This window comes from Amblyraja radiata, chromosome 25 (assembly GCF_010909765.2).
Source record: "Amblyraja radiata isolate CabotCenter1 chromosome 25, sAmbRad1.1.pri, whole genome shotgun sequence".
In the NCBI taxonomy this organism is placed as follows: Eukaryota; Metazoa; Chordata; class Chondrichthyes; order Rajiformes; family Rajidae; genus Amblyraja; species Amblyraja radiata.
Genome location: NC_045980.1, coordinates 23,162,211 through 23,187,773, shown reverse-complemented (window position 1 = coordinate 23,187,773; position 25,563 = coordinate 23,162,211). Strand labels below are relative to the sequence as shown.

The 25,563-nt window shown below is 42.7% G+C and overlaps 1 protein-coding gene across 1 annotated transcript in view; it reads right to left on the bottom strand.

The window, feature by feature from the left end:
* crkl (CRK like proto-oncogene, adaptor protein) overlaps positions 1 to 13,547 on the bottom strand; it is a 47,251-nt gene extending 33,704 nt beyond the window's left edge. Inside the window, exon 1 of the mRNA XM_033043452.1 lies at positions 12,465 to 13,547. Within this exon, the coding sequence (XP_032899343.1) occupies positions 12,465 to 13,265 (801 nt within the window). The 5' untranslated portion in view covers positions 13,266 to 13,547. The remainder of the gene's footprint in view (positions 1 to 12,464) is intronic.
* Between the last annotated feature and the right edge of the window lie 12,016 nt (positions 13,548 to 25,563).

Genomic DNA, 25,563 nt, shown 5'->3' with positions numbered 1-25,563 from the left:
GTAATGTATAGAATAACATGGTATAGTGATGTAGCACAACATCCTAGTGAAGTTACCATAGTGGTAATATAACCAGCAGCCTTATTTGGGAACAATAATGTTACCAAATGGGCTGTGGTGAAAACAAACGGAGGTCAGGAAACCGACTTGCTTTCATCAACGTACATAAATGGGGCTAGTGTTCAAAGGACATGGACGGCACAGTGGCAGTGGGGCTGCCATGCAGCGCTAGAGATCCTGACTACGGATGCTATCTGTATAGAGTTTGTACGTTCTCGCTGTGAAATCAGTCTTTCCAGGTGCGGCAGAGGTTCACCTGCACCTCCTCCAACCCCATCTATTGCATCCGCCGCTCTAGATGTCAGCTGTCCTACATCAGTGAGACCAAGCGTAGGCTTGGAGATCACGTCGCCAAGCACCTCCGCTCGGTTCGCAATAATCCTGATCTCTCGGTGGCTCAACACTTCAACTCCCCCTCCTATTCTGAATCCGACCTTTGTCCTGGACCTCCTTCATGGCCAGAGTGAGGACCACCGTAAATTGGAGGAGCAGCACCTCATATTTCGCTTGGGCAGTTTGCACCCCAGCAGTATGAACTTCTCTAATTTCAGGTAGTCCCTACTTTCTCCTCCCCATCTCAGCTCTCCCTCAGCCCGCTGGCTCCACCTCTTCCTTTCTTCTTCCCGCCCCCCCCCCCCCCCCCCCCCCCACCCTCACATCAGTCTGAAGAAGGGTTTCGACCCGAAACGTTGCCCATTTCCTTCGCTCCATAGATGCTGCCTCGCCCGCTGTGTTTCTCCAGCATTTTTGTCTACCTTCGATTTTCCAGCATCTGCAGATCCTTCTTAAACAACTCCCTGTGACCACATGGGTTTTCTCCGTGTGCTCCCATTTCCTCCCACATTCCAAAGACGTGCAGGTTTGTAGATCAATTGTGTTCTGTAAATTGGCCCCAGTGTCTAGGATGGGATAACATACAAATAATGTGCAGGTGCCCGTTGATCAGTGCAGACTTGATGTGCCAAAGGGCCTGCTTCCAAGCTGCATCTCTACACCAAACTCAGAAAAATGTTACTTCAAAGTCTTTCAGTCCTATTACAAAAAGGGGTTGGAGGTTTGGTTAAGACAAATGTACAAAGGATGATGAATATCAAAAAAATTCTACTGAAATTCATGTGGATGCAGATTTATGTACAATGGTCTTTTTTTTTTTAAATGGGTGGGGGGGGGGGGGGAAAGAGGGGAGGGAAAGGAGAGAAAATGCGATCATAGCAAGGAGCTTATGCACGCAACTAAGTGTCCTAAGGTAATATGGAATAAGCATAAGTATTTTAAATGATTAATGTCATCACTGGAAAGAGACTATTCAGTCCCTCATATAGTGCTTGTTTAATCGGGGATCTTTGCACACAAAGTTTTACTAATGCTGATTTATCTTGTCATTTTCACAAATTTATCTTGGATAAATGTTAATGGTAGACATAAAGTACTGGAATAGCTCACCGGTCAGACAGGATCTCCAGATAAAAAGGATAGGTGACATTTCAGGTCCGGAAGAAGGACCCCAACCCAAAATGTCACCCATCCTTTTTCTCCGGAAATACTGTCTGCCCCGCTGAGTTACTCCAGCACTTTGGGCCTATCTTTAGTGCATATCATTTCTGATCAACACTGGAGGCCCCTCAATTGAAGCTTACTTATTTTGGCAAGTTCCCAGACACATACAAGTTTGAAAATTCCTGATCTCCGAATTAGCCAGATTCGCTCATTGGAGCCAAGCCTTTAAAACCATGTGAGGGACCTAACCCCTCAAAATGAGCTACCTCCTATTATTTCTCAATGAGCCATCTTCTCAAATATTTCTGCCATTTAACATCACACAGTTTTTCTGCACACCTTTGTCCTTCCTCTCTCCACTTTCGCAACTATCTGTTATCAAGACCAAGTATGATGGACCCTTTTTACATCTTTACTGAGAGTCTCTTGGCTGCAAGAGTCCTTGTCCTTTCATGATAAGGAGCTGAAATGGAGTGGTGGACTCAGAGGTCCTGACAGAGTGTCCTTTTCAGGCATCCTTTTCATTTAAAAAATAAATAAAAATGAGGCTTCAACAACCCCCGGTCTATGATTTCTATGGCCTGGATGAGCAGTTATACACACTTGCGTTTTCGTCCACTACTTCCAATATTTGGAAATCTGGAATGGAATAGGCGTGGTCAACTGGGAAATTGACAGGTCATAAAATGGTCTATCACAGGTACACAAACAGGTCTGTTGACAAGCTCACCTATCTAAGTTCCGTTTTTTAAATTTGTTCTTAATTATGCTTTTATGGGGGGTGGTGAACAAATATTAACTTGATGTCTTGAAACAAGATCCATAGAGGGGGTGGCTACATCAAAACAGGAGAACTGACTGCTAATTACAGATAAACAATCTTGGGCTCAGCCTAGGTATGGAGGGAGATAGGATGAGATTTAAGAGAGGTCAAATTGAGATACAAGAGCAGTCGAATGCAAGGAAAGAAATGCAGGCCCACAGTAAGTTGTATAAACAATTCTACTGGCAACTTTAAAAACAATTGTTTCCATAGCAAATTCTCCTTTCCACTGGGATATACCTTTCCAGGCCTCTTTCTGGACTGTTCCAATACTTGTGCTCACGCTGCCCAAGAGCATCGTGCAGCACAGGCACTGCTTTCCTTTTTTAATAATATAGCCATAACAGAAACAAGCTACGGTTCAGGAAGCCAGTAGCATTGTAGACTTGCAAAAAAAAAAATGTAAGCGACTTCCAGTACAAGATTGGAACTGCTTCTGAGAACAAGAATACTTACAGTATTCTGGATATTGTATTTTTTTTTAAATGAGGTCACATTTGCCCTAAGCAGTCAATCTCCTATTGGGTGGGCTATTTGGAGATCAGATCACAAACATGAACAGAAGGCAAAATGTGGATGCATTTCATCTCCCAAAACTTTGTTTAAAGCAGATTTGCATGCATGTTCTTTTGTTTTTACCCAAGTGCCTGGAACGTGCAGCCAGAGGAGGCAGAAACAGATACAAATGCAACATATATAGACATACATGTGAATGGGCAGGTGATGAAGGAATATGGACCATGTGCAGGCATATTGTATTGTTCCGCTGCACTGTTCCATGTTCCAAGTCACATCCTAAGGTTAGGACAATTGATCAGCAACAATACTATTTATCTTTCTTTTGCCAAGATACGAATCAACCCACCCGTGCCTTAATGCTCACGGACCAGCTTTATCAGAGATTCGCAATGCCTCACATTGTGTGTGTGTGTCAAACAGTGTATTAGTGTCAAAGATAGCGACCTCACCCCTGACACCACTGGACCAAGATTGTGATGAATGATGGACTTGAATAGGCCCGACAAAATTTAAACTGGGTATTATACCACGTGAAAGCATTGTTTATGATACATTTTTAATACGTTTCTGACAACTGAATAGTTGGATGATAGTAATGAGCCAGATTAGATTTGTCCTGCTTTTTATAAACACATCCTGAGCAATTTTCCCACACTGTTCAGTAGGTACTAGTGTCATAACTGTACCTGAACAACTTGGCTTAATATGCAGCTTGTTCAGTGGTCTTCAGGACTACGGGTTAGATGTTTAGTGGTCTTTAGCCTTATCCATCACTCAGATTTTTCTTGATATCTAATAGATAGCAGAAAGGCTTTGGAGATGGTCAGAATTTCAAGAGGAAACAGAGAAGGATTATTCTTTTTTTTTAACTATCCCCGGATGATGATTGAAAAAGGTTCAGTCTTGTCCTTAACATGCCTACTGGGTACATCATTGTCAGGTGTGAGAATGCATTTGAAACCACATCCAATTAGCTATTTAATTGCTCACCATCCACAACTATATTTGGTAGGACTGCAGAGCATTGATCAGATTTGTTAGTTGTGGGACCACTTAGCTGAGGCTACTACATACTATTTAGCATATGTGATCCAGTAGTCATTGGATGCCATTCTACAAACATGGAATCAGCAATTATTCTATGTCTCAATTCTAATAACGTCATTATCAATGATTTCAGCAAAAGGTATATTTTTGTAGATTTGATACAATGATACATCTCAACTTAATTGTTGGCCTACATCATTTGAACGATTATGTTTTTTGTGCGCTCTTGACCAATGGATGCCCCAACGGGTAAAAATAATATTTTATGGATGGCTGAAACAATAATTCTATTTAGATATAGCGAATAAGACCGTAATACTTTTGGCCAGGGAAATGGAGGAACGCTTCAGTCAGAAACCCATCACAATATGAATAGAAAGGGTCAGTGAAATCAACAGTGCAAAGGAACTGTCCTTAAATGTCAACAAAAGAAAAAGTGGAAAAGTCAACAGGGATAACCAAGTGGAAGCTAAGCATAAGTGAGAAAAGACTGTGAAATTCAGTTATTTCATATTTTAAGGTCATTCAATAAATACTGACCTTGCCAATCAACAACAACCAATGATTGGCTAAAACAACAACATTCAGAAAACTTAGGATTGGGTCATTCGGTCCTTCAAGCTCAGTGCATTCAATGTGATTGTTGATTCTCAATTTCAAACCACATTCCTGCTCTACTCCCATGATGCCTTGTATCCAGAAATCTCTTCTCCCAAAAAGATTCACTGCCTATATTGCAGAAAATAAAGTCCACCACCCTTTGTGCAAAGGAATTGGTCTTCTCAGTCAGAATGTCTTATCTTGTATCCTGAGATTATAACATCTCATACTGAACTACCCCATCAGGACCAAAAGAAGAGTCATCCTAACCTCCAGCCTGCTTGCAACAAATTTTGTTGATTAAGATCTCACCCCTTCCCCACCCTTTCATTCACCCAAATCTAGAGGCCTAGTTGATCCAATCTCTCTTCTTATGACAAGCAAAGACCGAGGTTCAATCCTGACCTCGGGTGTTGTCTGTGTGAAGTTTGCGCAATTCAAAAATGCAACATTTTAAAACCTCACCACATATGATGTGGTGTTTGCAGACTTTGTATATTGTTTGTAATATCAAGGGTTTCGCTAGGTTCTTCCAGTGTCCCAAAGATGGGAGGTCAATTAGCCACTGTATATTGCCCATAGTCTATAGGCGAGTTGTAAAACCTGGGGAGAATTGATAGCAATGCGAGGAGAATAAAGCAGGATTGGTATAGGATTAGTGTAAATGGATAAGCAAGGTGAGCAAAACACAAAGTGCATGGGTCACTCAGTGGGTCAGGCAGTATCTGCAGAAGGAATGAATGGGCGATACTGCAGGTCGGGACCCTTCAGCACTTTGTATTAGTATAAATGAATGCTTGATGTCAGTGCAGACTTAGTGAGCCAAAGAGCCCATTTCTGATTTACACTGCTGTTGTGCAAAGAACTGATGCAGCAGGACTCGAGTCTTGTAATAAAACAATTAACACCAAATGCTATGCAGATGATGGCAAAGTTCTCTGATTATGTCATGGCATGGGAGGAAGTTAGAACAATTGTTGAGTTATATTAGTTGCACAGGATGGAATGAAGCTAGGTTTTCAGTTGGTGTGGAAGGGAGTGCAGAGAGTAAGATTCCATCCAAGCAAGCCTGACTGTCCATTATTCAAATTTGTACGTCACATTAATAAATTCGAATATAACAGTATTTTTAAATCATTTAGATGTAGACTCAATTATATTCACTGTAGCCTCAAGACAAACAACCAGCTTCGCACAATTTCCTAACAATGTATGATGCACAAGACAATCAATCATTTACTCACTTATTGCACTCGTGTCCAAGCCAATGTTAGTCTTTCAAGCCATAATATTTTATTTAATTTTTCTCAGAACTTTGATGTGCCATAAATATATTAATAATTATTTTTTTCATACAACCTATTCAACACCTTTGACGGTCTACAAATAAGTGTTTAACCTATTCTATATCTGCAACTGTTCTCCTTTTACTCCGAATCCAGATCTTGTAAATCCCAACCCCACGTCTCCAATGACACTAGCCCAAGTCACCCATTTACAAATCTTTATAGAGAAATCTCGGCGAAACTGCAATATCAATTTTTTTGCAGTAGATTCCAAGTATCTTTTCTGAGATCATCTTTCTAAACGGCAATTCCCCTATGTCTATTTAAAAATCTATGAGTGCATTGTTATTATGCAACAATAAGCCATGCGGGTGGCAAGAGTGTCCCGGAGAGCCGCGCTGGCCCGATCCACCCGCTGAACAACCGCCGACCAGAACGATAACCGTAGACCGGAACATGCCCTGGTAGGCCCGATGCCCCACAGGCCTCCAAGGGGAATGCGGTGAAGCCTGGCGGCGAGGCCTGTCTGGGCTGAAGGAGCCTCAGCGGTTGCGGCGATGGGAGCCTCAGCAGCGGTGGACTCAAGGGCAGTGGGGCCTTGAGGTCGACGAGCATCAGGGGGAGGGGAATACAATGGGGACCTGGTGTGGGGGGGGTCTGCCATGAAGAACAATGGGGATCCGGCATGGGGGTACAGCCGTGAGGGATGGTGGGTGAACAAAGGGGGACCCAGCGCACACTGCAGCCAGCTAACAGTCACTTGTCTTTTTCTTTTCACTTTTAATTTCAAGTTTTTGTGTACCTTGTGTGTTGTGACTGGCGGCAGATCAATTTCCCTCCGGGGATGAATAACATTTTATCGTATCGTATTTACCCGTTACCAAATCTGCAGAGCCATCTTTTGTATCCCAAAATTAAATTCCATTAAATTCTGCTCAGCCCAACTCAGAATAAAGTGAATAGGTTCGCAATTTCAGTTTAGCTATTCCAAGCGCGTGAAATACCTCTAGATTATCAGCATAAGTTGTGATATTTTACCAGAGGTTAAAAGTATAATAAAATGTATTAAAAAACAGAAAATGTCAGAAACTCTCAGGCCAGGAGCATGTGTGGATGGAGGTTATTGTAGCAATGAGAAATTATAAGCAAATCCTGCTTCTTTGCAGAATAAAGTGCTGTTAACAGCATGTGTGACGAATAGATAGAAACAAGCAATTCAGATATAGACAAAGAAAGAGCATGTTATTTAAATGTTTAGAATTTAACATCAAGGCTAGCAAATTGCAGTCTTCCCAGATTGAAGATGAGGTATTGTTTTTGAAACTTGTGATAGGCCTTACTGCATTACCACAGACAGGTAATGCAGGACCAATGTGAGTGGGATGCAGAATTAAAATACCAGACAACTGGCACTGTTGTTCTTCCAAATCAAGTGCAAATGTTGCACAAAACCATTCACCAAAATGGGATTGGTTTCTCCAATGCAGAGACCACATTGTGAAGATCTAATGAAGTACAGTGAACTGGAAAAAAAGTGCAAGTGAAATTGTTGCTCATCTGGATAGATGGTTTGATCCCCAACATTGGAAAAAGCAAACAATGCACCGAGTTTCCAGCAGCTTGATTTCATGGAAGTTACCTTACCCTAACATTAGATAACCACCTAGCTTCCTGGTGTAAACAGTTGAGTCCAAACTACTGTACTAAGTTCATGTCTCAATAAACAGTCTCAATTTTCTTTTTTGTATGGCTTTGTAAATATTTGATTAGTGTTCAAATGTAAATAATTTGGTGTACATATAGCGGCTGGTGTACATATGGTGTACATATAGCTGCTAAATTTGTATGAGATAATTACAAGCAGTTGAATAAGGGGTGGGAATGAATAAGCTTTGGCTTCTTCCTGCTCCTTTTCAGACACATATGATTTCATTTATTTATAGATATTGTTTATGACACTTTATAAATATTTTTGTTTTGTTTTTTGTATGCTGTTTCACATTTACTTTTTATTCTTTTATCCTGCCCGGAATAATTAATTAATTAATTAATTAATAAAGGTAAATAAGCCGCTAGCTGAGTCAGTAGGGCACAGATGAAGTTGATGGAGATTAAAGGAAAAGAGTGAAAACGACTGGGAAGAATTGAAGGGGTTTGAATAGTGGTTGAACTAGAAAATAGCCTGCTTTAGAAGGAGGAATTTGGGATTAAATGTCTGTAGAGTGGACCAAGGATCATTAGTTTTCTGGTAGGTTCCATTGAAATTAATTTTTTGAGCTAATGATCCTTGGTCCACACTACAGACATTTAAACCCAAATTCCCCTTTCTAAAACTTAGGCTATTTTCTAGTTCAACCACAATTCCAACCCTTCAATTTTTCCCAGTCGTTTTCACTCTTTTCCTTTAATCTCCATCAACTTCATCTGTGCCCTACTGACTCAGCTACAACAGTCCATCGCCACACATAATCACCATCTACTCCCCCCAAATAAGAGTACAATTTAAAAAATAAATAAATGAAGGAGATTTCAAACTTCAAGGGGTAACCAAGTTTATGGGCATACACACACACACCAGAGAGCTTGATGTGCAATTTAGATAGCTTGCTTCAATGCAGTAAATTTAGTTCAAACGATTTCATCAAATTAGACTCAATATCCCATACTAATTCTTCCTCCAAGAACAAATTCTCCGAAATAGTTATGCAAAAAGGTCACGGTACTCAATCTCAATGCTGCTTAAAAAAGAAATCAAGCTAATTAACAACTTAAATGAATATTAATTTTTTTCTACTTATGGTTGAGCATGACCTCCACATGAGGAGTTAGAAGTGAAAAACAGACCTCAGAGCATATAGGAATCATACCATGAGGAATTCCAGTTAATGATTTTGTTCGTATATAGAAGTCACCAACTTGTGTCAATAATTGTCAAAGATAGCAGTTCAGAACCGTATTAAACTGCTCTACAATAAGCGAGTTCGGTATTCCGAAAAACGCAAGGAATCATGAGATTTGTCAAAGGTAATTCACTATAAAGAAAAAGCGAACAAAGCGCTGGCTGTATAAACTATGTATAAATTCTTATCTTTATTCATAATTGTGTAAAAATATATTTAATCTGAGGAACTGGGGGGGGGCAGATGTGAGTGGGAGACATGGGGAGAGACTGGACCAGCGGAGAGACATTCTCAGCAGCTGAACTGCTACACGTGTACAGACCTGCGTTTCAACTGTAGTCAGGATAGAACCCGGGTCTCCGCCGCTGCAAGCGCTGTTGAATTATTACTGGACCATCTCTGTCTCCGACCCCTCCTGCGTTTCCCATCCCTATCCGGGAGCGGCCAGAGATGTCCGGGGTGACCCTGGACTGACGGGACACTGGCCCGGAGCAGTGGCGGTCCCAGGCTTACAGCCAGGCGGACCGTCAGTCCAGGGCTGTCGGTTAGCCCGGAGGGACAGGCAGAGTTGAGTTGGAGTTAGCGCTTCTTCTCTGCGCTGGCTGCAAGCCTGGAGCTGCCACTGCTCGGGGCAGGTGTCCCGTCAGTCCAGGGTCACTCCGGACATCTCCGTCCGCCCCCGGACTGGGGTGGGGATGATCCAGTAGCAATTCAACAACGCTTGCAGCACCGGAGACCTGGGTTCGTTTGTTTAGCTCTCCACTGCATACATTTGGAATCAGAATTTAAAAAATTTCCATGAGCTAAATTCGGGTAGCCCCCCCATTCATCATGTTCATAATTTAGTGATGACCCAATTCACGGAGTCATAAAACATGGAAACAGGCCCTTCAGCACAACTTATCCATGCCAACCAAGATGCCCCATCTGCACTAGTCCCACCTGCCCACATTTGGCCCATATCCCCCTAAACCGTTTCTCTTCATGAACCTGTCCAAATGTTTTTAAAATTATGTTATAGTACCTGCCTCAACTACTTCCTCTGGCGACTCGTTCCATGTACTCATCACCCTCAGGGTCCCATTAAATCTATCCCCTCTCACCTTAAACTTATGTCCACTGGTTCTCGATTCCTCTACTCTGAGTAAAAGACTCTGCATTCACACCATCTATTCTCCTCATGATCTTATGCACCTCTATAATATCACCACTCCGCTTTCAGTGTTCCAAGGAATAAAGTCTTAGCCTGCCCAACCTCAGGCCCCCAAGTCCTAGCAACACCCACATAAATTCACTGTACCTCAGTACACATGACAAACTAATCTAACTAAATCTTCTCTGCACTCTTTGCAGCTTAATGAAGTGTCACTGAACTGATGAGTGACACTATGCTGTCAAGTCCACAAACTTTCTCCTCCAACAAATGAAAAGAATAATTGACACTGAAATGCACAATATGAATGAAGTTTAGCTGGCAACAGTGGATATGAAATCAATAGTACATAATGAATAGTAAAATCTATGTAATATTAATTGCTGATATCAATGAATTCTGCACCTCTAGATGATTTATACTGGAACAGACATGGAAGCAACCCTGGATCCCTCAAAATTGATACTAAAACAAATCATAAAAAATCTTGTTGCAAATTGGAAATCCAATTAAAATACTCATGAGAATGTTTGCCAAGGTATTTTCAAGTGGGTCTTCTAACCATCTCTGTTAAATAGCTGTTTTCTCTTGTTACACGAAATCTTCAAACAGATTCCAAACAAACTTCTTAAAGGCCTCATAACTATTTCATACATTTAGTTTTGAGAACAGTATTTATTGGAGGACAATAAAGAAGAAAATTCATATTGCTCCTCCAGAACCTATCTTCAGGTGGACACAGGAGGGAACATAGCCAGAAACCTTTGCTTCTGTACTACTGATTATACAGGCAGCTAAATTTCACTCTTGCATCTGGTCCATCAATACAAGGCAGATTCCAAAATGAGTTCCCTTTACTCAAACTATGTACTGGCTTACTTTTATAGCCAAAGTGTTACAGTTAACATAGAAACAGACCCTTCAAACCATTTAACTCAGCAGGTCAGGCAGCATCTCTGGAGAGAAGGAATGGGCGACGTTTCGGGTTGAGACCCTTCTTCAGGTCATGACACGAAATGTCGCCCATTCCTTCTCTCCAGAGATGCTGCCTGACCTGCTGAGTTAGTCCAACATTTTGTGTCTACCTTCGATTTAAACCAGCATCTGCAATTCTTTCATACACCTTCAAACCATTTGTTCCGCACCGACCATCAAGCACTTACGTCAATCCCATTTTATTCTCTTCACAAAGCCATCAACTCCTGCCAGATTCTACCACCCACCTATACATCAGGGGCAATTTACAGTGGCCAATTAACCTACAAACCTGCAATCTTTGGGATGTTGAAAGAAACCGAAACACCTGGAAGGAATCCATGCAGCCACAAGGAGTAGGTAAACTCCAGACAGCACTGGAGGTCATGATTGAACCTAGACTGCTGGAGCTGCGTGGTAGCAGTTCTAATAGTTACACCAATGTGTCACCCTATAAAATAATAATGAAGTTCTTTGACACCTCCCATCAGAAAAATATTGTTACTACCAACCACTGGTATAATGGACTAAAAATAAACTATTGCAATTATTGACCCAATTGAATATTTCCAGGATCCACTCTGTCCATGCCCAAATTGTAGCATTTTAATCTTTTATTATCTTTTATTTTTCCAATAACCAGCTTAATTTTAAAAAAGTAGTTTCAAACCCATCCCTTGTCTACACTTTATGTATTTCAGCACAGCAACATAAGAATTAACCTTTCAGCCTTTTGTGCATACTCATCCTGTCAGAGGTTCAGACTTATTTTACCTCTGCATAATTTTTCTTCATTAATATCATATCCATCGATTTCATTAATATCCAAATGTCTACTGATTTAAAAAAAATCAGATTTCTTTCATGAAAGCACAAACATATATTTCCCATCTAAACTATTCCAGAATAGAAAGAAGGCTCTAAATGAACAGCCATTCTTCTCTCCACTATAAACAAGTTTTTAAAAAGGTTTTCAAATGAACTCCTGCTTCCCTGGCTGGTGAAATAACAAATGGTGTTTGCTCGACATCTTACATATACCCTTGTGAATAATATACCCTTTTATTTTTCGGCACTTCTTTGGATTTACGTTCCACATTTTAAAGTGAAACGCGATTTTAACGATCACAGAGCAGTAATTTATTCTATACAAGGCCTCGCTTTACAAGAGACATTCATGTTACCCCCTTTTCGTAGTTTTTTTCTTCCAAGTTCTTCCCAAATTACTTTTAAACTTCTTGTCCAACACAGTTGTCTAAGTACTACAGAGAGAACTTGTCTACCACTAACCTCACGTATGCCTTTTCTCCAGGTGATGTCAGACCCCATGAGTTACCCCAGCTTTTTGTGTCTATCTTCGGTTTAAACCAGTATCTGCGGTTCCTTCCTACACTTATCCACCACTGCTTCGTTTACGTTAAAGTCACGTACTAATTAACAACTAACCCCACACTGGAAACTAATTGCCCCATATACCAAACCACTTCGTTACTTCCTATTAAGTCTACCCGAGAATAATCGCAGTTCCACTTCCCGGCTTCAGGACCATTGGCAACCGAAGCAAAGGGAAGATGCCTGAAAAGGCCTGCCGATAATGCGCCTACCTCCAACGCCAATGCAGTTTTGTCATAGGCGCAAGGAACTCTCTTCTGGATGGCCCTGGCGTAGACGGGCCCGTTCTGGGTAGTGGGCAGCGGGTTAGGGCCGGTGGGCAGGGGACTGCTGGTCTGGGGCTGAGCGTAGGCGTGTGCAGGCTCGGGAATGCCGTAGCTGCTAGAGTTGCGGTAGCCCGGCGCCTGTTGCTGCTGCTGCGGCGCCGACTTGACCACCACCTCGACGTAGGGAACGGGGATCATGCCGAGGCGGCCGTCCTTATTGCGGGCGCTCCACCACTGCTCCTCGGGCTTTTCCACGATCACCAGTAGCTCGCCCTTCTTGAAGGGCAGGTCCTCCACGTCGTTGCCGGGGAAGTCGTACAGCGTCCGCACGTAGTCGGCGCTTTCCTCGCCGCCGCCCGAGGCCGTGCCGGGGCCCAGCAGGACGTGGCCCTGGCCTGGGCCAGCGGCCTTGCCCAGCGAGATAGGCGGGCCCGCCACCCGCGCGGCCGGCTCGATCAGGGTGGTGGTGTCCAGGTAGTGGATCTTGTAGAACTCGAGCAAGCCGGGCAGGTGCTCGAACTCCTGGTCGCCGATCTTGAACTTGTTTGGCAGGCTGTTGATGATGTAGTGCGACACCTTGGAGTTCTCCGACACCGAAAGCACGTAATCGCCCGGGCAGGTGGTACTGTCCCGCACCAGAAAGGTGCCGTGCCGCTGGCCCTGCAGCTTGCCCTGCGCTTCCTGGCGGCTCAGCTGCCCGAAGTACCAGCTCGTCCGGTCGTGCGATTCGAACTTGGCGGCCGCCATGGCGACAAGGCACGGCTCACCTCACCTCCCCCCGAGCTACAACCCCGAGTCCCGGACCCCACCACAACCACACGGTGGCGAGGGAAGGAGGGCCGGGCTCCGCTTCGCTAGCGCACCGCACCGCACTGCCTGCCTGCCTGCCTCCCGGGCGCTGCCTTGTTGGTCACAGGCACCTGAGCATGCCGGCATTCGCGGCTGTGTCGGCGCGGCCTCCCGGCTCCCGCTCACTCCCCACCCGCTGCCTAAGATGGCGGCCGCACGGCGCCCGCTCCTCGAGTGACGTCAACGCGCCTTGCGTGGCACATTCGGCGGGAAGAGGCAAAATAGGGGAGAGCGGCGGCGATGGAGGACATCGAGGTGCGGGCGGGTAACGGCGCTCCCGGACTGTCCTCACCGAGAGACACACACCTGACGGGCAGCTTTAATTGGCCGTACGTCGGTTCCACCCCCAGGCTCCAGTCTCGGTGCTGGAGCCTGGTGAGCTGCCTCCGTCCTGTGGAGATGATGGGATCCTAGTCCTAAAACGAGGGTCCAGAACTCTGTCCTGTGGAGGTGATGGGATTCCACCCCCTACTACTCACACGGGGCTGGGGTGGGGGGGGGACTCTTTCGGCATCTCTCATGGCACAAAGATGGATTGTCTTTCGGCTGATTAGTTATCACGCAACACAAGCTTTTCACTGTACCTCGTTACACGTGACAATAAACTAAACTAAGACCTCTGGTGTTCTGATATATGTAACCCATGTCAGCAATGGAATGAGAATGGTCGTGTTTGACTATTGTATATCATATTTCAATTTTTACCCCCAGAAAATCGTTTTTAATGGAAGATGTTGCCCTATTGAGGGGCAAAGGGGAGTTGGGTGATTTTGGTTGATCATGAAGAGGGCGCTTCTGCTGCATGAGGCCTTCAAAACAGTTGTTGGCAGTGTATTGTACTATCGGGATACTCTGGTCCGAGCAGTCAAGTAGCTGGTGGTGAGGGAAATGATTAATAGATGAAAAAGTATTTGTTCCAAAAAGCGTTTTTCTCTGTAAATATCCCATTCCACAAAGGAGGTGCTGTCTTAAGGCAGCCAACATCATCAAGGATCTACACTGCACTAGTCACACCCTCATTCCAGGAATGTATAAGAAGTTTCAAAACGTGACCACCAGGTTCAGGAATAGTTGCTTCCCAACCACCATCACAGTCTTGAACGCTACAAACACCGACTATAAACTATGAAGTGTCTTAGTTGCATTAGGGATCCTGAACTATTTTTTCACTAATATTGTTTTTTAATTTATTGATTTTTTGTTTTTGTTTATTATGTTATCTGTAAGAACTGTGTTTACAGACCTGTTATGCTGCTGCAAGTAAGAATTTCATTGATCTGTTTTCGGTATATATGACAATTAAACCCTCTTCTGTCGTTAATCATTTTAAAGTCAGAGCCAAAGCCAGTCATGGTGTATCCATGAAAGCTTCTTTCCGTACATCTGTTCAGTCCTGGGGCTGCTGTGCATTTTGAGATATCTGAGATGGTATATCAGCCCTTATCCACACCACCCTATGTGCTGACCTGTCTGATCTTGTCTTGATCCATCCAATGTGAAATTGCAGAGTCACTGCATTCCACTTTGGGCAGAGTGACCTAGCAACAGTTATTTCCTTCCCAGATGAGGACACTTATTGAAATTTAGTTTAGTATAAAGATACTGAATGGGAACAAGCCCTTCACCTCACTGAATCCACGCTGACCATTGATCGATTGTTCACATTAGTTCCATGTTACCCCACTTCCTTATCCACTCCCTACACATTGAGAGCAATTTCATAGAGACCAATTAACTTAAAACCCCAGAGGAAATCCACGCAGTCACAGAAAACGTGCAGAAACATGGTCAGATCTAAGTCCCAGGCACTATGAGGCAGCAGCTATGCCACTGAAGTTGAGGGAAAAACTGCAATACGATATATATTTTTTTCAATTGAACAACTTCTCCAACTCCACTCACTTTCTCCCAGTTTAAAGGTGTGCTGATCAAATGAGCCCAAACTACACCTATCTTTTTGTTTCAGTCTTTCTCAGACCCACTCCCTCAACTGTTTACCTGATACACTGCAATTATATTGACACGTTGAGTTTATTGTCATGTGCAGAGGTCTGGTGTGGTATAGGTATGGTGAAAATCATGTTTGCAGCAGCATCACAGGCACGTGGACCCAGACAATGTGCAAAAAACACAATTGGTGTATATATATCAATAATTCAATAACACAAATTATAAAAGTGAAAAGAAAAAGATTGTAAAAAGAAAACAATACATGCAAAACACAAGTAGAAAACACACCTATTGTGGTGCATAGTGGTGGTCGATGATATTCTGTTGTCTAAATAGTTTTAGGATTTTGCAGGTCAGCTCCAGAACCTGATGGTCATGGAAAAGCAGGCTTTCTTAAATCTGGTGGTGTGCGACTTCAGAGTTCTGTACCTCCTACCTGACAGTAGCAGTGAGTAGATAACATGATGGAGACCCTTTACGATATATGCTGCCTAATTGAGGCAATACCTCATGGATACTTTCAGTGGTGGGGATGGACTGGGCTGAGTCCACCATTCTGCAGCCGCTTGTGTTTCTGTGCTTTGGAAATGCCGTACCAAGCCATGAGGCGCTCAATCAGAATACTTTCCATAGTATCTAGAAACAAATAACTACAAATGCTAGTTTATACCAAAGAAAGACACAACGTGCTAGCGTAACTCAGGGGGTCAGGCAGCATCTCTGGAAAAAAAGGATGGGTGACGTTTCTGGTTGGGACCCTTCTTCTACCTGAAACGACACCCATCCTTCACAACCGGTATTATGGAAATGCCTCCCATTCCAACTCGTAAACCATCTGATTAAATCAAAACTACTGCAATTAATATGAAGAAGGGTTCTGTAACGAAACATCACCAATCCATATCCGCCAGATGCTGCCTGGCCCAATGAGTTACTCCAGCACTTTGTGTTCCATGCAAGATTCCAGCATTTGCACTTTCTGTTTCTCCTATACTTCACCTGATTATTGGTTAACTGGAAAACAAGTACTAATCCCCATTGTGTTTAAGTAGGAACTGCAGATGCTGGACAATCAAAGGTACACAAAAATGCTGGAGAAACTCAGCGGGTGCAGCAGCATCTATGGAGCGAAGGAAATGGCAACGTTTCTGGCCAAAACCCTTCTTCAGACTGATCAATATGAAGAAGGGTTTTGGCCCGAAACGTTGCCTATTTCCTTCGCTCCATAGATGCTGCTGCACCCGCTGAGTTTCTCCAGCATTTTTGTGTACCACTAATCCCCATTGATTGGCTCAACATTACTGTTAGAAACTTGGGAATAGATGTCAATTCCTAATGAAATGAAGACCATGTTGTAACACGGGATCTGAAACAATTTAGTAATGTTCTGAAATAACAAATCACTCTTGTGAGCAGCCATGGTATTTGTATGGCATTCTTTTTTTGTTCTAATGATCCTATTCATAGTTCTCCAGAGGCTACTGTGCCTGAGATGGACGGCTGCTGGATCTCCATTGAAGGTACTTGAAATAGTTATGCGATCGACCTCAACGATCGACCGCTGTCAATGAAATGGCTGCAACCTGTTGAGTGCTGCTGCCCCCACCCCCAAAGCTCTTCCTCCATCTCTGCCCCCCCCCCCCCCCTTTCTGTTCTCCTGGTTCCACTTCCTCTTATACTAACTTCCTCCTCCTCCCTTATGAATACCTCCCTCCTGTTTCATGTTCCTCCTCTAAATTCCCACTTTCTTCTTTGTCCCCCAACTCAACTCCTTCCCTACCTCGCCACCTTTTCCATTTCTCCTCACTGACTCCTCCCTGCCCCACTTTCCTTCCCAGCTTGATAACTAAGCATAGTTCTGCTCAGATTCCGTTATTTCACAACAGGTCTAGTTGCTTCACCTCCTTTGCATTTCCACATTTGTTGCATACAGACGATTGCTCCCTTGTTAAAGTGGAGCTGTCTCCTTATTAAATACTTATTGTCAGTACATGTCACCAGACCACAGAACAATGTTTTGCCCATTAGTATTTTTGTTTGTTTGAAAGTTTTCTATATCCTGCACCTATCTCTTCACCCCACAAGTACTAATTCTCCCACGCTGCGTTAGTTCTAATGTGTATGGAATTCATGGGAACCCTGTGGTCCTAAGAAAAATGATGACACAATATCTGTTTAGGCCACTGTCAAAGAGAGGGATACCATTACTAGATAGTTCTAATGCGATGATGGATGAACCTCCTCCATCCTCTGCCCGCCACCCTACCCTGCAATCTTGCTGTGAGGGAACAAGTTGTTGCATTTTGACATATAACCAATAGTGACCATGAAAGTTCTGAGAGTTTTACATATATTCAGAGAACGGAGGCGAGGAAACACTTTTTCTCACAGTGAGTTGTGAGTCTGTGGAATTCTCTGCCTCATAGGGCAGTGGAGGTCGGTTCTCTGGATACTTTCAAGAGAGAGCTAGATAGGGCTCTTAAAGATAGCGGAGTCAGGGTATATGGGGGGAAGGCAGGAACGAGGTACTGATTGGGGATGATCAGCCATGATCACATTGAATGGCGGTGCTGGCTCGAGGGGCCGAATGGCCTACTCCTGTACCTATTATCTATTGTCTATTCCTGGAAGAAGCAGCAAGGAGAACAATTCAAACAGACAAGAATCATTATATCACAGAAGGAGGCAATGCAGCTCATTGAGACCATCTCTGTAGTGCAATTCAATCAGATATCAGGGTTGAAAACTCTGGTTTGGATAAAAGGGCCGAGTGCTGTTTGTACATATTACAACCACTGGTTATTGACATTATGTACTCATGCAATTTTCATGAATTTTCACATTTGTTCTGAATCTATTCACTTATAGTTGCAATAACCGTGACAGAAAGGGTATTGGTCATTAATGTGAATGAATAAATGGTTGGGAGAGAGGTTTTCCGATCGAACACTAAGAGCGTTAGTTCTCACGCTGTTCAACTTATTATTGTTATTTGAGGAACATTTGTCAATATTCAGCAGAATATCAGCAAGGAAAGTATAGGAGAGGTAAAGGACCCAATTCACAAAGGACCCAATATTGAATTCACAACCTGTATTTTGTTATTTTTAGAGGTACTAAATGCTATGCACTATTCTTGTACTTAATACCGGTTCTGTAGAAAATGCAGTTGGAAGTTCTTCAAAAGTTCCTCACAATTTGAGAATGCTTGAAAAGTTCTGAGCTCTTTGAAAAAGTGGAACATCGGTCTACTGAACTGAATCTACAAATGACAACTTACAAGAAAAAGCAATCAGCCAATTCTCAGGAAAAACACAAACCTCATCAGGTCAGGCAGCATTCATGGAGGGAAATATACAGACAGAATTTTGGGTCTTCCATCTGAATAATTCCATATGACCCACTGAGTTACTGCTGCAGTTTGATTTGTGCTCATGATTCCAACATCTACAGTTCCTTGGGTCTCCAGCAAATTCTCAGGAATCACACGTAATCCTACATTTTTGTAACAATAGAAGTGAAATATATATGTCAACTTATTTTTTCCTGCACATACTGCAATAAATGAAATTGATAGTAGACACAAAATGCTGTAGTAACACAGTGGGACAAGTAACATCTCTGGAGAGGAGGAATGAGTGATGTTTCGGGTCGAGACCCTTCTTCAGACTGATGTCAGGAGAGTGGGCGGTACAGAGATAAAATGTAGTCAGATCAGGGAAGGGGATGATTTAGTTAGTAATATCTCTCCCTCCCGGAGGAGATTGCCAGTGCCGCCACTCGGGGGAAGGGTGTACTGCAGAAAGAAGCCTGAGATCGCTACGCTTCCTCCTTCGAAGACCAGAACTAAGTTTCTGGGACAAGCCTGAGATGGTCAGTGTAATTGCACATCTGCCCTGTCGGCGAGGGACAGGGTCCCCATCTGGTCCTGGACTTCCTTACCACTGTAAATAAAATACACCACGTGAGTTCACCCTACTGTGAGTGTTGGTGTGGTTGCTGCCGAAATTGCCGTCAATACACCACAACACCGAAAGAATAGAGAACAAATTTGACCGAGGAATGAGGAATTTCAATGCAGAGCCCACAAAATACCGGCTGATTAACGCACTAAATTGAGTCTAATTTAAACATGTGGAATTGAACAGAATTACTTTCAGTGGGTAGGAAAGAACTGCAGATGCTGGTTTAAATCGAAGATAGACACAAAATGCTGGAGTAACTCAGCGGGACAGGCAGCATCTCTGGAGAGAAGGAATGGGTGACTGAAGTCTGAAGAAGGGTCTCGGCCTGAAAAGTCACCCATTCCTTCTCTCCAGAGATGCTGCCTGTCCCGCTGAATTATTCCAGCAATTTGTGTCTACCTTAGAATTACTTTAAGGACAAGGTGTGGAACGTGCCCTGATGCTTTGGACCTGTGGTGTTTTTGCCAATGTATCTTCTAGTTCACATCAGAGAAAGATCCTAAAGTGATAACACATTCTTAATGGACTTTGTAAGCAGCTTGTCTTGCAGTGGAGACTGACTTAACCAACACTGTTAGCACGGAAGAGGCTGCAGATATCTGCTCAGGCAGTTCAATGGTACATGGATTTTAATTGAATTGGTGTGTGCGCTGTGATTATTTTAACTTATATTGGGTAGCTAAATGTTTTTGGTTCAATGTGTATTATGTGTGTGTATGTTTAACATGTCTCTATAGAAGTGATCAAATTTAATTTCCTCTGCACACTCGAAGAAAACTGCCCATATTTTTTTATTTTTAGAGAGTAGCAGGAAAAATTAGTATGTGTCCCTGAAAGGATTGCTGTTTTTAACAAATATTAAGGGTGCCATCGTGACTTTGTGAGTCGTGCTACTGAAAGTGGTACTACTCCCTTAATGCCCAGCTGTGTGAGTATAGCCACAATGCAGTTCAATGCCCTGTATCCTAGCACAACCATGATGGGCAACTCCATCAGCTATGCTGCTGGCGTAAGTAAAGATTTAGTGGCCAGTATCTCCCGTCCATTATAATGCAAAGGAAGCCACAAAATATATAATCTCCCACCGCTTCGAACTCAACTGTATACTACATGTACTCAGTCAGCTCTCAGGCAAGTTCAGAATACTCCATCATACTGGTGAATACTATATTTGAAAAGGCTTGCAGAATGCCACCACAGTATAGCAATTCTGTTCTCTATAAGGATTGCTGAGGTACGAACCTCAGTAAATAGCAATACCAGTGTGCAACCTTAATCCTTTCTAAGGATGTTCATGATTTTATATACCTCGATAAGATTTCCCCTCAGCCACTTGCACTCCAAGGAATAAAATCCTAGCATGCTCAACCTTTTCCTAGAGCTCAGGCCCTTGAGTCCTCGCAACATCCTTGTAAATCTTTCCTGCACTCTTTCCAGCTTAATGGCATCCTTCCTATAGCAGGGTGATCAAAACATCATAATACTCCAAATGTGCCCTCACCAAGTTTGTAAATCAGAAATAATTGTGGGTTAAGGGAGAATTGAGATACAAGGATGAGTGGATCTGAGGACTTCTTCTATTTTAACCTTGCTCAGTCTCAGTGATGACCATTCTAGTTATTGCGAGCACTGCCTCCATTGGTTAAATTTGTTGATCACACTCAACCTCACAGGTGGTTGCTACTTCCAATATTTATTTATTATCTTGTTCCGCAAGCAAGCAGCACAAGTGATCCATTGAGTGTACCTGTCACTGTTTGAGTAATTTGCCGTATCTGCAGCTTGGAATATGTGGCTGTGAAACCTGCAACATATTCCTTATAAGATGGAGGTAGTTATCCTTGGGTCCTGATTGATAGCATTTGCTGATCATTGAACAATGTTATGTAGTGTATTAAGCAGTGAGGCTAATTGCATAGCTGGTGAGATTTGATATTTGAAGGTAATCACTGATCACATACTCTATGCTATGTAATTGAAGTATGCCTCTGACTTTTGAGATTGTCTGATTTGGCTACCTGTTGCAGTACCTTCGGAGAGTTGTCTGAGGCCATGTCGAATTCTTGTTTTGTGCTTTATTATGTGGATAGTGGTGGGAGTGGGGCATACTATGGCCATGCTGGGTCCCAGACTCTTCTGGCCATTAAAGAATTTTGACTGCATTCCTGCTATGAGTCACGGAGACAAATTGATATATTTTTAGATATTATGGGAATTATGGGGTGATGGGATTAGTGCAAGATAAAAAATCTATTTTTTCTGTTAATTGGGCTTCCTCATCCCCTTGGATAGTGAATTCCAGAGACTCCAAAGACTGGGTGAAAATTTTTTTCCTAATCATTGTCCCGTGGCCTTCAATAATAGATAACACAGCTGAGAAAACAATATCTGCCCCATTATGTTTTTCTTAAGAGTTTTGTACATTTCTGTGAGATTACCTCTCATTCTTCTAAAAATCAGTACAGTTTGCTTCATCTCTCTTCTCATGACAAATTCACCATCCCAGGAATCAATCTGATCAACCTTTGCTGTGCTCCGTCTCACAAGCATTTCTTTCCTTAGATAGGGAGACTAAATATGTGCACAATATTCCAGATATGGTCTCACTGAAACCCAGAATCTTTGCACTTGAACTTACATTTTCTTGCAATAAAGGCCAATGTATTATTTGCCTTTAGAATTGTTGATGTACTTGAATGCTAACTTTCAGTGCTTTGTGCAAAGAACACATACTGTAGGAACACCAATAGTTTTCAATAGTTTTTAAATAATTAATCGTTCTAATTTTCTACCATAAGGCTTAGAGGCTCCCTACATACCTACACTGCCACCTAGCTTTGTATCATCAGAAAATCTAAATGCATTAAACTAGTTTCTCTCATCCAAAAGATAAGAAGGACCTCAGATGCTCGAATCTAGAACAAAAACAGAACGCTGGGCAAACTCAGTACCTGGGGTTCCCACTCAGCCCTGATGCACAATCTCTACTCTAAATGTCAACTTACATCTTTTGCCTACACAGAGGCTGCTTAACCTGCTGAGTTCTTCCAGCACTGGTCTATATTACATGCTACATACACAGTTTCCCAATCTGAAAAAGTTTTCTGTCCATTAATTATTTCAAAAACCATATTCTTTATCAAAGGCCATTCAAAAATCTAAACACACCATATCAATTGATTTGACCCTGATATTTACAACCGAAATGTGTAAAAAAATATTTGTCAAACAAAATCACATTGACTCAACCTAATCCTATCGTTATTTTCTAAGTGGTAATTTTATGTGCCCTGTTATCATTTCCATAATAATAGATTTTTGCATGTTCCTTATTCTTTCATCTTCTAATTCTTGAGCACATCCATAAACATTCCCACCGTCCACCAATGATCACTTACTAATATAGAGTTTGGAATAGAGTGTCTGTTTTGGGGCACTAGGGTTGAGCACAAAATTCATGTGGACTGCTCGATGTAATCAACTGTGTATATAGTTTTTAATTTATTAAATTCACGTGATCCAAGAGTTTATCTCAAGGCCAGCATCTATTGCCCAATCTTTATTGCCCTTAAGAAGTCTTCTAGAACTACTGCCCTTGTGAAGGTACTTCATAATGCTGTTGGATTGCAACAATGAAGGATGGGTGTTACACTGGTGTGTTGGCCTGGATAAGAATAAGAGTGTTTCCTTTTCCTGTCAGTAGATTTGAAGGACTTTATGAAGACAGTGTCTGATATTTTTCCAGTGCATTGCCATGATGTCAGTAGTCCAAGTTTCAGAAACATAATGGTGGATTTCTGGCCTTATTGGCCTTATTTCTGGCCTTATTGACAGATGACTACTACATATGGGAAGTGATCCATGTTTTCCAGGATCTCATTAGGAACATTTACTGTTGGAAAATGGTGTTCCACAAAAGGATAACACAGACATCCAGTATAGTCCATTTTCTCAAATGTATCAGTGAAGCAGTTGGTGATGGATTGGATGAATAGAAACATAGAAATTAGGTGCAGGAGTAGGCCATTCGGCCCTTCGAGAGTTTCAATATGATCATGGCTAATCATCCAACTCAGTATCCCGTACCTGCCTTCTCTCCATACCCTCTGATCCCTTTAGCCACAAGGGCCACATCTAACTCCCTCTTAAATATAGCCAATGAACTGGCCTCAACTACCCTCTGTGGCAGAGAGTTCCAGAGATTCACCACTCTGTGTGAAAAAAGTTTTTCTCATCTCGGTTTTAAAGGATTTCCCCCTTATCCTTAAGCTGTGACCCCTTGTCCTGGACTTCCCCAACATCGGGAACAATCTTCCTGCATCTAGCCTGTCCAACCCCTTAAGAATTTTGTAAGTTTCTATAAGATCCCCTCTCAATCTCCTAAATTCTAGAGAGTATAAACCAAGTCTATCCAGTTTTTCTTCATAAGACAGTCCTGACATCCCAGGAATCAGTCTGGTGAACCTTCTCTGCACTCCCTCTATGGCAATAATGTCCTTCCTCAGATTTGGAGACCAAAACTGTACGCAATACTCCAGGTGTGGTCTCACCAAGACCCTGTACAACTGCAGTAGAACCTCCCTGCTCCTATACTCAAATCCTTTTGCTATGAAAGCTAACATACCATTCGCTTTTTTCACTGCCTGCTGCACCTGCATGCCTACTTTCAATGACTGGTGTACCATGACACCCAGGTCTCGCTGCATCTCCCCTTTTCCTAATCGGCCACCATTTAGATAATAGTCTGCTTTCCTGTTTTTGCCACCAAAATGGATAACCTCACATTTATCCACATTATACTGCATCTGCTAAACATTTGCCCACTCACCCAGCCTATCCAAGTCACCTTGCAGTCTCCTAGCATCCTCCTCACAGCTAACACTGCCCCCCAGCTTAGTGTCATCCGCAAACTTGGAGATATTGCCTTCAATTCCCTCATCCAGATCATTAATATATATTGTAAATAGCTGGGGTCCCAGCACTGAGCCTTGCGGTACCCCACTAGTCACTGCCCGCCATTGTGAAAAGGACCCGTTTACTCCTACTCTTTGCTTCCTGTTTGCCAGCCAGTTCTCTATCCACATCAATACTGAACCCCCAATGCCGTGTGCTTTAAGTTTGTATACTAATCTCTTATGTGGGACTTTGTCGAAAGCCTTCTGGAAGTCCAGATACACCACATCCACTGGTTCTCCCCTATCCACGCTACTAGTTACATCCTCGAAAAATTCTATAAGATTCGTCAGACATGATTTACCTTTCGTAAATCCATGCTGACTTTGTCCAATGATTTCACCACTTTCCAAATGTGCTGCTATCCCATCTTTAATAACTGACTCTAGCAGTTTCCCCACTACCGATGTTAGACTAACTGGAATGAAAGAATTGGTTGGATATTGCAGCTCCAACAACTAAGTTTGCAGTGAGCTTGATCCTGCTGTTGTGGTAATATAGGCTGAACATTTCCTTATGATTCCCCATACTTTGTTCCACTTTGGCAGGAGATTTGTGGAGGTTTGCTGCAACATTGCAGCGAGAAAGATTAAGAAAAGTTTTGAGGTAATGGTGCAAACTTGCCCAACATCAGTCTGCATTGGATTGGCTCCATCGTGTAAAGGGACGATCAGAACTGCATGTGAAAGTCAAAGTTTTGAACAGCTGCAATATGACTTTCCAACTCTTATACTCCATGTACTGACCAATCTATAATACCTCTGTACGTCATGCATTTCCAAATGCAAGTACATCCTGTCCCTGAAAACCTTGTCCGATAATTACCCTACCACTAATGTAAGGCCAGCCTGCCTATACTTTTCTGGTTTGTCCCTGTTGCCTTCCTTAAACAGATAAATTATATTAACAATTCACTCTTCTGGCACCTCACCTCTGCTACAGAGGATACAAAGATCACTGTCGAAGACCGAACAATCTCTTCTTTTGCTTCTCTCGGGATAGATCCCATCAGGCCGTGGGGACTTATCCATGCTAATTTATTTCAAGGCATCTAATATGACCTTTTTAATACCAGCATGCCCTACAATTTCAACATACCCGTTCTTAATCTCTACTATATAACCTGTCTACCTGTTCGTAACTTCACTACTTTTGTCTCAAACATTTTTGTAATCTCTGGCCTTTGCCCAATCATCTGCCTATCATACCCCCCTCACCTGTGTTCACATATTACCTGCCACATTTGACCTGCCCCTCCTCTCTTCTAGCTTTCTTTCGTTCCCCTAATTCAGTCTGAAGGATCCCCTTCCCAAACCGTGACCTATCAA